The following is a 12,564-nucleotide window of genomic DNA, read 5'->3' on the forward strand; positions in this document are numbered from 1 at the left end:
CGTGGATCCAACAGAGATTGATCATAACATGGAGGATGGGGATGATGACACCCCTTCTTCCTTGTGAGTTGCGACGGAGGCCCTTAATAGCTAGAAACATGAAACATGGCGACGTTCCACACATTCACATAACACATGACCACACCGACAGACACATTCATTCAACATCCGTACATACATAAGGTCCAACACATTAAGCATCCAACATAGTCCAACACATTCAACATCCAACATAGTCCATACATATGCTTCATCAATCAAAAAACATAGTCCAAACATAGTACAAGGTCCAATGCATACATAGTCCATGCACAAAATAAAGCATATGAAGTCTTTGGATCTTTTATCGCTCCTTATACCTTAACGTGGACAGCAAGCGTAATGCTTTCCCCTCCCAAACGGATAGGTACCTAGAGTGTACCTGTCCACTGGTCTGAGCGTCCTATGTGGACGTCCAGAACCGGAGGGGCCTTGAGTTCCTTGGGGTGCATCTCCAAGCTAGGACATGCCAATCTCATCATACTCATGATCATAGTACTCTCTCTGTCCTTCATCAACTTCATCATCATAATGACCATGTCCTTGACCACCCTCTGCAGTAGTTGCTGCACCATGTGAAGAAGAAGTCCTGCCACCATGTGCACCATGTGAAGATGAAGTCCCTCCAACATGTGCAGTAGAAGGTCCAGCACCAAGCTGTTGTGGGACTGCCACATCCGGGGAACGTCTACATCCAAGGCGTGCAGCTACCTTTCGTAGGCGATGCATGGCACGCTGCATTTTGAAAGCACTATTAGTAAGTGGGGTTGGTCGCAAAACTATATAAAGATGTAACATCAACTGAATGAGAGAAGACTACCTGAATGTGCTGTCGTAACATGGAGGCCTCATCAGGATCGCCCACAGGAATCATCAATGCCCTTCCTTGGTCGGCCACTGTCCTCATTATCTCCATGCTCTATGCAACAAAAACAATAATTTAAGTCTCTATCACAGTAAAGACCTCAGAGATTGAAATAGTTGTATCACTTACAGCTCTGGCTAACGCAGGGGCGATCTCAACTTGCCTGCCTTCTCGGGTAGCTTGGTCATATGGGTTGTTGCCCTCATCCTCGCTCGCAATGTCAGCAATGTCTTGCTCCGTCCAAGCGGGCCTCAATTGAAGCCTTGTTCGTTGACCAAACCAAACAAGGTAATCATGGAATGCCTTGTCACGATGGATGGCATGGATGCCCATGTTGTTCTGCTCCATCAACATCCACTCATCAATGTAGCGCTGGTGCTCTAGCTGCCAGTTGGTGATCTTCTTATTTTTTTGTCTGTTGAACCTACAAATTTTACACCAAATCGGCAATATGAAGGCCTACTCAATGATTCTTTCATGTGAAACGAACAAAATATTGTATGTTACGTACTTGTGGAGCTGCCAACCAGTGGAGAAATCATCGGGCGGAGAAGGCTGCAGCCTACCAAACTGCTGTGCTACACGGTGAGGGAGATGGTACTCCACTGCATAGAAACAAATAAGGGGGTCCTCATCGTCTAGACGTCCTCGTCTGCCATGCACAAGGCGCTCAAGTTGAGATCCGTTACTTGCCTCCGCCGATATGGGCTCCATTGAACCTGTACACAACGTCGTCATCAACTAGTCGACGCTCAATTGGTGCACATATCCTCGATTAGGGCAAAAGGGTGGGAAACTTACATGCTGTGGCAAAAGGGTGTCCAGCTCGTTGGTGAAGCTGATGTACGCGTGGCGTGACACGTGGTATGTTCCGTGGGCTCGCTCGTAGAGGTGTGCCACGGTAGGGGCGACAACTGCGTCTCCTTGAGGAAACCAAGGTTGTGGGGGATCAAGCTGATGCGGTCTCCCAACTGGAAGCCTCTCCCACATCCAAATCTGCAAAAAAAGAGTGGAAACATGAATGTTAATCACTTTTGTTAAGAAAAAACATTGAATTGTAGTGGTAACTTGTACAACTTCGCTTTATTACCTGCAACAGTGTGATGCAGCCTGACATTGTAGCGTGCGCGCCTCTAGGACGGCGGCAAGCCTCGTAAAGCTGACGATACAGGAAGGCAAGTATAGCCGAGCCCCAACTCCTATTGCCGGCATCCTCCCAGTTCAAAAGGCACGGGATGTACATCCAGGACGCCGTGTCTCCAGTGCCGTCAGGGAAGAGAACCGTACCTAACATGTGGAGGACGTAGGCCCGACAGTAGTATGTCATGGTCTCGGCGTCTACGTTGGGTGGGCACTCCTGAAACTACTGACGAAGCCACCTTAGGGACACCCCACTACTGCGCCGTTTCTTACCAGCCTCAACTGTCGCTAGGGGCCATCCTAAGAAGTGCTCAACCCGCTGCTGCCATCCTTCAGACTCCGTGTCTCCTGTCACTGGGAATCCTCGGATTTTGACTCCAAGGATCATGGCAATGTCCTCGAGAGTGACCGTCATCTCCCCGCATGGTAGGTGAAAGCTGTGTGTCTCCGGATGCCACCGATCTATCAATGCCGTCAGCGCCGCTGGGTTGAAAGGTGGCATGCCTCGACGACAAACACGAGCAACGGTAGCAAGGTTCGCCAGCTTCAGGAGGGGCGTGTACCTCTCGTCGTAGACCATGGTCGTAGAGGCCTCATGTGTCATTGGCCTCAGCACATTCAAAACCTGCAAAAAAAACAAGCATGAAAAAGTATTAGTTCATGTCACTTTATAAAGAGCATGGACTATAGAGCAAAACATGAACAATGCAATGTTTTCATATGAATTGTTGAATATACCTCTCCGTTCTCGATCCTCCGAGCCCGGTGGTGCTCATCGAACCTTGGATCAAGAAGGGGGAACCGATCCATCCTGCAACATAAGCAATGCCAAACCATTAGTATAAGTTAAAGCATGTGTATGTGGTACAAAGTAACATAAAAATAAAAAAACAAAAGTAAACCAATGTACCATTACACAAAGCAATTCTAGTAGCTAGCTTGATGGATACCTGTTGTCTAAGTAGTTCAGGACATTTTCTCTTATTGTGGCCCGGCTTATGGCAACCAGAGCAACGGATCTTTTGGGTGTCCTCTACAAAATATCTCCCAACCTTACTCGTGGTTGATCTACCTTTCGTGGCTCGGTCCATGTCCATCCTGAACCGCTTCCGCTGCCTAGGTCCTCTACTCTTCTAGAGTAAACCAAGATCAGCCACATACTTGGGGCCATCATAAGTAGGCCATTGACTCTCGTCAAGAAATGGCTCGAACTAAGGATTCCAGGTGCTCATTAGGTTCCTCAAAGAGAACTCCACGGCCATACGGGGAGGGACCTCAGGGTCAACACGTCTAAGGCGATAGGCTGTAATCATGTGGGAGCAAGGCCTATGGTATATGATCGGTTTTCCACACGTACACTTGTTCTCATTGATCACTACTTTATGTTTTCGAGCACCCCAGTCTTCACCACCAATGTTAGTTCCACCACCCTCTAGAATCTCATATCCATGGTTTATCAGATCGAAACATGAACCCTTCTGTCGTTTAGACTTTTTCTTTGAGAAAGCTAGTTCCTGAGATGCTAAAAGTGGCCAAGCTTTGCCTGCTGTCCATAGAGACCTCGCATGCTTCTTCCTCGAAATGAACCAAGAATTCAACTTGTAGAAGGTGAATGAGGCAATAGCAGTCACAGGCAGACCACGACAACCTCTTAGAAGGCTGTTGAACATCTCTGCCATGTTACTAGTCATGAAGCCCCATCTCCAACCACCCGTGTCATATGCAAGTGACCACTTATCCTTTGATGCCATCAACTCGCTCAAGAATTGCCTGCCATCAACATTTGTGGCTAACTCAGGGCATCTAACTTGTCTTTGAATAATTGAACCTCTTGCTGCCTGCAAACCTCCTCAAATAATTTGAAGTTGTCCTTTGTGTGATCACGCCTTATAAGATTCTGAGCAAGGTGTCTGGTGCACCACCGGTGATGTATTTGGCCGTAACCAGGAATCTCTTGTTCTACGGCATTCAGAATGCCAGCATGCCTATCGGATATCACACAAACATCACGTCCCAGACCAATTACCACTTGTCTTACTAGCCTAAGAAACCAACACCAACTATCCGTGTCCTCCTTTCGAACAATCGCAAAGGCCAATGGCACAAGCTGGTCCTCTGCATCTGTCCCAATACAAATAAGCATTGTGCCTTCAAATTTCCCTATAAGAAAGGTCCCGTCAATTGAGACGACGGGCCTGCAATGCTTGAATGCTTCGATGCTCTGCCCGAACGCCCAAAACGCCCTTCCAAATACCTGGCTACCATTTCTTGTTTCACCCTCCTTAGGTAAATACTCGAAGTGCATCCCAGGATTTACGGCCCTCATTGCATTCAACATTACAGGGAGGCGCTCATAAGCTTCTTCCCAATTTCCAAATATTATTTCCAGTGCACGCTGCTTTGCCCTCCATGCTTTCCCATACTTGACATAGTAATTGTACCGTTGGAAGATGATCTCAACCAACGCAGACACCGTAATGGTTGGCATATGCTTCACCACGGGGCATAATTGCCTTGCAATGAACCTAGAATTGAGCTGTAGATGGTTCTCTTCTGCCTCAGTAGTGGCACAAACATGTGGTTGCTTCACTGAGGTAATCTTCCATTTGCCTGCCTTTGTCTTCCTAGCACATACTCTCCAACCACACTGTTGTTCTTCATAAGCAACAGTGTACCTCTTCTCCTTGAATGAATTGATGACCCTAAAAGGTCGGTTGTGTACAATGGAGTACTCTTGCAACCATGATTTCAACTCATCCATGGTAGCAAACAATATGCCCTTCCGTATGATGAGGCAACCGCTAACATCAGGCACAGTTGTATCATTTGGCCCACCATCAGTTACTGCCCTATGACCATGGCTAAGGTCCTCGAAATCACCAACTAGTGGATCTCTCCAAGGCAAGACCCTAGACAATATCTCTATTTCCCTTAAATTTAGACGACCAACAGGGTGATCGTCATCAGAGTCTTCGGCTATCTCCTCTACGAAGGACTCATCATCTCCAGCTATCTCCATGTCAAAACGGTTCGTAGCCCTAGCATCACCAAAGTCTTCTTTACTACTAAGATCATCTTCGTCGCTAAGCTCATCCTCAATAGAAAAGTCTCCGCTAGCGTCGTCCAAACCTTCTTTTGCATCAACAATTACATAATCATCATCCTATTCATCACTATCATGATTGCCCTCACCATCGACAACCGGATTCTCTTCCTCATCTCCACCGTAGCCTAGTTGTGTGACAAGTATTTCTTCTTCAGGCAAAGGACCATAACCTATGTGAGCGGGGGAAGATGACCATGCTTCAAAGTTATCATTTCCTAAGCCGGACTCCTTACTTACTACTAAATCCAAAGATCGCACTTCTGAGGCCAATACAACTGCCTTGTAATCATTCCATTCAGACTCGTTTGTAATTTTGAGCAACCGCTTGATCCGAGGACCCTTCGACGACCCAACATCTATGACACCTTCAAACTGAACATGCACGTCTCCTTCATTCCAGCCTAACTTAACCTTCACTCGCTCCACTAACTGGGTCAAAGATGGTGTTTCAGAAAAAATCAACAACTCCCCACACATGTCCAGAAATTCCAAACTATCATCTCTTGTCCTAACAATACGGTCTCCATGATGCAACCTCACTAATTTATCCATCTACAGCCATCACACAATAAGTAGTGTAACATATGAATATATTTCAATCTAATAAGTAGAAACTAAAATATATCATTTCATCGTTTTTCAACCCCAACAACATAATCATTTCTAGTCATAACAAATTAAAATGTAATGACCATCAAATAAATAAAATACATAGTAACCCTAATGACCAACAAATAACTAACCCTAATGACACCTACAATAAACAAATAACCCTAATGACCAAAAATAACTAGAAACCAAACTAACCTAACATGTTCATCACATAAAACAGTTAAACAACAATGCACTCAATCATCCTTAGCCATACATTTTGCAAATGCAAACACAAATATACCAAATCACCAAACAACCATGATTCCACATGATTAGGGACAATGTAAGCACATCTACGCGGATAGAATGGAGGAGGGGAGGGACCATTACCTCGAGGAAGCTTCGGGAGCCGAGATCGTGGCACCGGGGGTCGATTTTGGGGGTTAGGGTTTGCTGGCGGCGCGGGGGAGAAGAGAAAGAGAGGGAGGCCGGTGGTTTCAGAATGAAGGGAGGAAGAAGAAGGGGCCTCGGCGCGGCCTAAAGGGTTCAGACCTCGGCGTTGAGTCGGGTCACGCCGAGGTCTGGAGGCTCGGCGTTAAGTGACCCAACGCCGAGCTGCTGGGCCACCGTGCTTTGTTGGGCCGCCTGGGCCGCGCTCCGGATGGGGCCAGAGCTCGGCGCTCGGTCCGACCGCGCCGAGGTTGGGTACTTGGCGTCGGCTGACACGACGCCGATGTCTCGGACCCACGCGCCAACGTGTCGACGACGACCCCGGTCTTCCGTGACGTGGCAGTACCTCGGCGTCGAGTGACACGACGCCGAGCCTCATATCTCGGCGTCATGTGCTAAGACGTCTAAAAATGGTCTATTTTCAGAAAATGTTTTGGCGTTGGTATTTTTCTAAAAATTATTTTTAAAAGAGACCAAAATACGAAAATTTCACGCCTTTTGCCACCATCACCCTTGCAGTGAACCAGGTATGGTTGCCGATCAACCTCGCTAGTCGATCGAGATTCTAATTAGCCGTCGATTAATCACACGACGGCGGTGTCTGTAGGTGGAGTTGAACCCAGTTTGCCAGCAGCCAAAGCTGAGGAGGTACTGCGCCGAGAAGGGCATCCACGTCCAGGCGTTCTCGCCGTTGGGAGGGCAGAGCTGGACGGGGTAAAGAAACGCCGTGCTCGAATCCCAGGTTCTCGCGGAGATAGCTAAGGCAAGAGGGAAGACCGTGGCACAGGTTTATATATATCCTCATAAACACAGCTACTAGCTGCCTCTGTACTTCAGACGTCTAGGGCCCTTTGGCACGGCTCTTGCCGGCTCCGGCTCCGCTACTGTAGCAGAAGCCTTGCTGCGCCAAAGAGGGCTAAGTGTTGATGATAAGCGCGGCTAGCTCCAGTTATGTCTCTTTGACTGATGCTTAGAGTGGGTCCCAGATCTACTCTCCTTTTTCAGGTGTCATTGAGATGGGTATATGAGCAAGGAGTGAGTTTTATCGTCAAGACCTACAAACAGGAGAGGCTTAAGGAAAACCTTGAGATCTTCGACTGGGAGCTGACTGACGAGGACAGGTTCAAGATCAGCCAGATCCCACAGAAAAAGCTTGCTGGTTTCGCATACATCTTCAAGCCAGAAGGTGAATTCACGTCGGTTGATATTTCGGAAATCAATCCTGCAGAGGATTAGTAGGCGCTGAAGAAATGCCCTGCTTGTCAGGCTCTCAATTTCGCTTGAGACAGTACTCTTATTTTATTTGAATAATACTGCAGCATTGGCTGTCCGTTGCTACTGTCTTGATGCTTTTTTTTTTTACCCGAAATCCTGTAATATAAAATGGAGTTGTATTAGGGCACGTACAACGCATCTGTTCGTGCCGTCTGTATGCCACCAGTTTTGCAGAAAGACCCCCGGTGGAGCCAAGAGACAGAGATGTCGTCTCACGAGAGGACGACCCCGGCTCGTGCTCCGAGAAGAAATTTTCGCCTGGAGTAGACGGCCTCGATCCCGTGCGGCGGGAGGGAGCAAGGATGGCTCCAATCTTCAGCGCCAAATTGCTCCTTTCTCATCTCGTTCCTTGGCTGCCGAAAGCACGCCGAGGACCTCTGACCAGCCGTGATCCGCATGCGGGCGAGATCTGCCTAGCTACTGCGAGCCGCGCACCGCGCCGGCGAGCTCTGCTGCAAGCTTCGCGTGGGCGACCTCCGCCCCACCGCCGAGAGCCACGCAGTTGAGGAGGCGTTGAAGAAGAGAAGTGTTTTTTTGCAGTTGAAGTTGACTAGTCGAGTATTCAAAGGATAAGCATGTGCAGCGCAGTACGTACTACTGCACTAGGAGGAGCATGTGAAGTGCAGAGAGTGCCGTATAACTTTTCAGTTTCTACAGGCTACGGTGGAGAGAGCAAACAACATGTACTAGGAGTAGTAGGCTAGTGTGTGTTTGCAATTTTTTTTTCTGAAAAGTGGAGAGTTTGCATTCGGTTTGCAATGCAATTTAACTGTTAATATGTAGTCGTATTATGTTTTATTTGATTTATGAAAATTTTGTTCTATTATGTTTTATATTAATATATCATTTATATTTATGATTCCAAAAAATATTATAACCATGATCATCTTATTTATGCTGGATCTTTTTATTATCAACAAGCAACACAATGGTTACATGAATCATATTCATACTTGATCATGGCTACATACAAGTATTAAAGAATTAACAGACAAATAAACACAATCCATTGTATATGTTGTCTGTTTAGTCATTTTTATAGAATATGACATCATCGTACAGACAAGTTGTCCATGGGTTGAACATACCCTTATATGATTGGAATGATATGGCCTACTTATTCCTCAACTGAAATATAGGGTAAATTAAAACTTACTACTGGCCCGGGTAGCATTTACTACGATTTACATCCGCCGTCATCTATGGGTCCAAATGCAAATGCTGTGTCCTGTCAGACTGGTGGTGGTGAGCCTGGCTGAGCTCCATGACGGGGAGCACGAGGCCGTAGAGCGAGGCGGCGCCCAGCGTCATGGCGAACCCGGCGCCGTACTGCGCCGGGGACACGCCCGCGGGGCGGTCACCGCCGGCGTTCATCCCGAGCATGGCGGCGCCGGCGCTGAGCAGCGCCACGGCGCTGAACCGCTGCCGCACCAACAGCAGCGCGAAGGCGGCCGTGAAGGCCAGCTGCGTGGAGATGAGGATGGAGGACGTGGAGACCGGCAGGTACGCCAGGCCGTAGGCGTACAGGAGGTCGTCGAGGCCGGTCATGAGGCCGATGGCCGCGGACGCCGCCAGGAGGCGGGGCGTCATGAGGAAGAACGGCGTGCGGGCAGCCGCCTTATTCGCCGGCGCGTCGTAGGCGTCGTCGCGGTCGCGCCGGCGGCGGCGCCGGGAGAAGGAGACGCAGAGCGGCACGAGCAGGAGCGGGAAGCCGGCGGTCTGGAGGAAGGCCGAGAGCCACTTGCGGGCACCGCCGTGGATGAAGTATGCGCGGAGGAACAGCGGGCCGCCCGCTGAGCCGACGACCATGAGGACGAAGTTGACGACGAGGAGCGGGTTGCGGAGTGTCGTCCTTGTAGTGCCGGCGCTCTGGTCGACATTCTTGCATGGCTGCGCCTGCGCCGGTGTTTCCACCTCCATGGAGACGCGCTGGCGTATGGTTGTATGATGAAGGGATGGTCTCGAGTTGCCACTTGCCACCTTTGCCGGGATGGACACGGCCGGATGTGCGAGTTTCGAGCGTGTCATATATCATCGGCGAGATGCACGAAAGGATATGCCTTTTCAGCTTTTGACGTTTTGGGCACCGGGATTTAGCGTGTACTAGCCTTTGAGATGGTCTAGAAGACTAGAACCCAATCAACAGGCTGATTAATTCCACACTAGCAGTACTAAGGCCTCGTTCACTTAAAAAAAAAGTGAATCCGATGAATAGTACCACTTTTCACTTATTTGGTAAATATTGTCCAATCGTAGACCAACTAGGCTCAAAAGATTCATCTCGTGATTTCCAACTAAACTATGTAATTAGTTATTTTTTACCTACATTTAATACTCCATACAAACGGCTAAAAATTAATATGATGGAGAGAGAGTAAAAAAACTTGAAATTTGGATGACATCTAAACAAGGCCTAAATATCTTTTCTGGCTAGTGACTAGCTCCTGTGCCTTGCAATATGTGCCGTGGACGCTTGGGCCGGCATTTTGTTCTCGGTGTTCAGTGTGGTCAACAGCGGCAACATGTCATGGGAGCGGTCAGCTCCAGAGGACGTGAGGCATCTGAGAACTCGAAGCAGGGTCCAGTTTAGTTTGCAAAAAATTTTGTAAAATTTTTCATATTTCTCGTCACATCAAATCTTTGAACGTATGCATGAAGCATTAAATATAAATAAAAAATAAAACTAATTACATAGTTTAGACGAAATCTACGAGACGAATTTTTTAAGCTTAATTAGACTATGATTGAACACTATTTGCTAAATAACAACAAAACGCTACAGTAGCTATTTTGTAAAATTTTTTTGCATCTAAACAAGGCCCAGGTCTCTGTGCCAGTTGTGGGCCATTTGAACCCATCGCAGCATGCCGTCCCCTGTCGTTCGCCAAACGCGGCCCAATTAATACCTTCGACAAAGCGTTCGATCGTCACAGCGCCTAATCGCCTATTAGGGGTGCAAACGGATAGAATCCGCACCGATATTGCTGATATTATATTTGTTTTTATATTTTTATAAGGGTTTGGATTCGAATACGGATAGTATCAGCTATGTCTATAGGATACGAATGGATATCAGCATCATAACATGTGATTTTAGTATTCGGATAAGGATACGGTATCAGATATCGAATATCTATGTTAAGATATGGATGAATTTGAACTCCTCGAAACGGTTTGGAATTTGTATTCTGTACCATTTGCACCCTTAATGTACGACATGAGAACAGATGATAATTATTCTGACCTTCCCGTGTCTTTTTTTAGTAAGATTCATGGCTGTTTCTGAGCTTGTTAAGTGATATCACTTAGCTATATAAACTTTAAAATATATATATTTTAAACTTATTAAGTGATACACCATAGATCTACATGAGTTATATGTGCATTAATTGCTCATGTGCCAAACTAGCATATGTATATTTGCATTTAAAACCTCCCTTCTTTTTTTCTCTCAGGAACCGGAAGGTCCCGGATTCGAGTCGTGGTCTCCACGCATTGCATATGCGAGGATAAGGCTTGCCACTGACACCCTTCCCTAGACCCTATACAGAGCAGGAGCTCTCTACACTGGGTACGCCCTTAATGGATCCCTTCTTTTTCTCTACACTAGTATATTGCCCGTTATCGGTGTTTCGAGTTACCACCGACGAGTAAATTTGTATTATTGCACGTCTAGCTCGGATGGTGTGCTTAAAAGACACGAGGTTTATATTGGTTCGGGCAGAAAGTCCCTACGTCCAATTCGTCGATGCTTCTCGTATTATTAGCATTGAAAGTTTGTAGTAGGGGGTACAAACGAGTGAGAGAGGGAAAGGATCCCAAGTCTCTGGTGGAAAGAGTGAACGGGTGCTGAGAGCTCGATCGCTGCTCAGGCGTGTGTTCGTGTCGTGTTCTTGTGTGTTTATCTCATGTTCTGATCGGTTCGGGGTGATTCGATCGGTCATCGATGGATCGATCCCCTCCATGGGACGCCCTGCTTTCTCTTTTATAGGCTAAGGGAAAGCATGGGTTACAGCGAAGGAAAAGAGAAGAATAAGAGGGAGAAGAAGTACTTCAGGATCGTCGGGTCCTTCTTCTCCTTCATACGGGTCCCACCGACCCTGTAGATGTCAAAAGGAGCAGCTCCACGTTGTGGTCCTGTCCTTCACTGCTGCCACGCGCAGGCGTCGTCTGCCGGTCATGGTGTTTCATTCTGTCCCGACGGACGTCGTGATGAAATGACACGCTTGTCAGCATTCGTACGATGGTTAGGCAGAACAACACCAACACGCCCGACGTTGTTCTTGATGTGACCCTCAGGTATGGACAATCACGGCCATGGGTTACATCGGGGCGTGCCGATCTCTTCTTTGGTGTCAGAGTTTTGACCCAGGCCCATACACCTGGACCTAGAGTGGTTGGCGGCGGTATGGGACCCCGTCGGGTGAGGCGGAGCCCGTGGCCTCGGGGTCGAGCGAGGCGGAGCCCTCCCCCAGAGGTCTGGCGAAGCGGAGCATGCGGCCTCAGGGATGGGCGAGGCAGAGTTTGCGGCCTCAGGGTCGGGCAAGGCGAAGCCCGCCCCCGAAGGTTGAGTGAGGCGAAGCCCGCGGCCTCAGGGTCGGGCAAGGCGGAGCCCGCCCCAGAGGTCGGGCGAGGCGGAGCCCGTGTACCTTGACTGCTCGAATGAATTGATGTTGATGGTCACTAGCTCCTCCTCTTCGGGTACCCTAGTATTGGTCCCCGATAGTAGCCCCCGAGCCTACGAAGGAGTAGAATACTCCTTCGGAGGCTTTTTTGAACAGGAGGACTTTTAGGGCCTTGGCCTTCTTTTGTCGCCCACGACGTGATCTAGGGACGATGATCCCCTTTCATCGAGATCGGACCCCCTGGGGTATAGCCGTGAGATTTGGTGGGTCAGAAAAGGTCTTTCCTGATTCCGACCCCTACAGGGGTCTGTTGTTCTGCGATCACGCGTTCGGTCTCCTTACGAGTTCAACTTTCCTCGAGTCCGCACCCGTAGCATGGGTCCAGTCGAGGGTCAGCTCGTCTGATAATTTTCCCTCAAGCATTTTTTTGATAAAAACGGAGGGGCTAAGCCATGCCACGATTTCCTTTA

General features: G+C 48.2%; 2 protein-coding genes and 1 long non-coding RNA gene across 4 annotated transcripts; all 3 read right to left on the reverse strand.

Annotated features, from left to right (window-relative positions):
* Positions 1–549: 549 nt before the first annotated feature.
* Positions 550–1,310, reverse strand: LOC136549921 (uncharacterized). Its single transcript, XR_010782096.1, has 3 exons — positions 1,034–1,310; positions 860–958; positions 550–774 (listed from the first exon to the last, which is right to left on the reverse strand). It is a non-coding gene; the product is annotated as an uncharacterized lncRNA (long non-coding RNA).
* A 218-nt stretch (positions 1,311–1,528) lies between these two features.
* On the reverse strand, positions 1,529–2,912 carry LOC136549920 (protein MAIN-LIKE 2-like). Of its 2 annotated transcripts, XM_066541355.1 has the most exons (5): positions 2,783–2,912; positions 2,608–2,669; positions 1,995–2,191; positions 1,706–1,900; positions 1,529–1,623 (listed from the first exon to the last, which is right to left on the reverse strand). In XM_066541355.1, exons 2-5 carry the CDS (start codon positions 2,639–2,641, stop codon positions 1,543–1,545), a joined length of 507 nt encoding a protein of 168 aa, XP_066397452.1. In that variant the 5' UTR covers positions 2,642–2,669; positions 2,783–2,912; the 3' UTR covers positions 1,529–1,542. The 2 variants fall into 2 exon arrangements, with proteins under 2 accessions (XP_066397452.1, XP_066397450.1); XM_066541353.1 differs by having other exon boundaries at positions 2,608–2,845.
* A 5,740-nt stretch (positions 2,913–8,652) lies between these two features.
* Positions 8,653–9,389, reverse strand: LOC136551957 (purine permease 1-like). Its single transcript, XM_066543483.1, has one exon. It carries the CDS (start codon positions 9,387–9,389, stop codon positions 8,670–8,672), a length of 720 nt encoding a protein of 239 aa, XP_066399580.1. The 3' UTR covers positions 8,653–8,669.
* Positions 9,390–12,564: the final 3,175 nt, after the last annotated feature.

Source organism: Miscanthus floridulus, chromosome 4 (assembly GCF_019320115.1).
Source record: "Miscanthus floridulus cultivar M001 chromosome 4, ASM1932011v1, whole genome shotgun sequence".
Taxonomy (NCBI): domain Eukaryota; kingdom Viridiplantae; phylum Streptophyta; class Magnoliopsida; order Poales; family Poaceae; genus Miscanthus; species Miscanthus floridulus.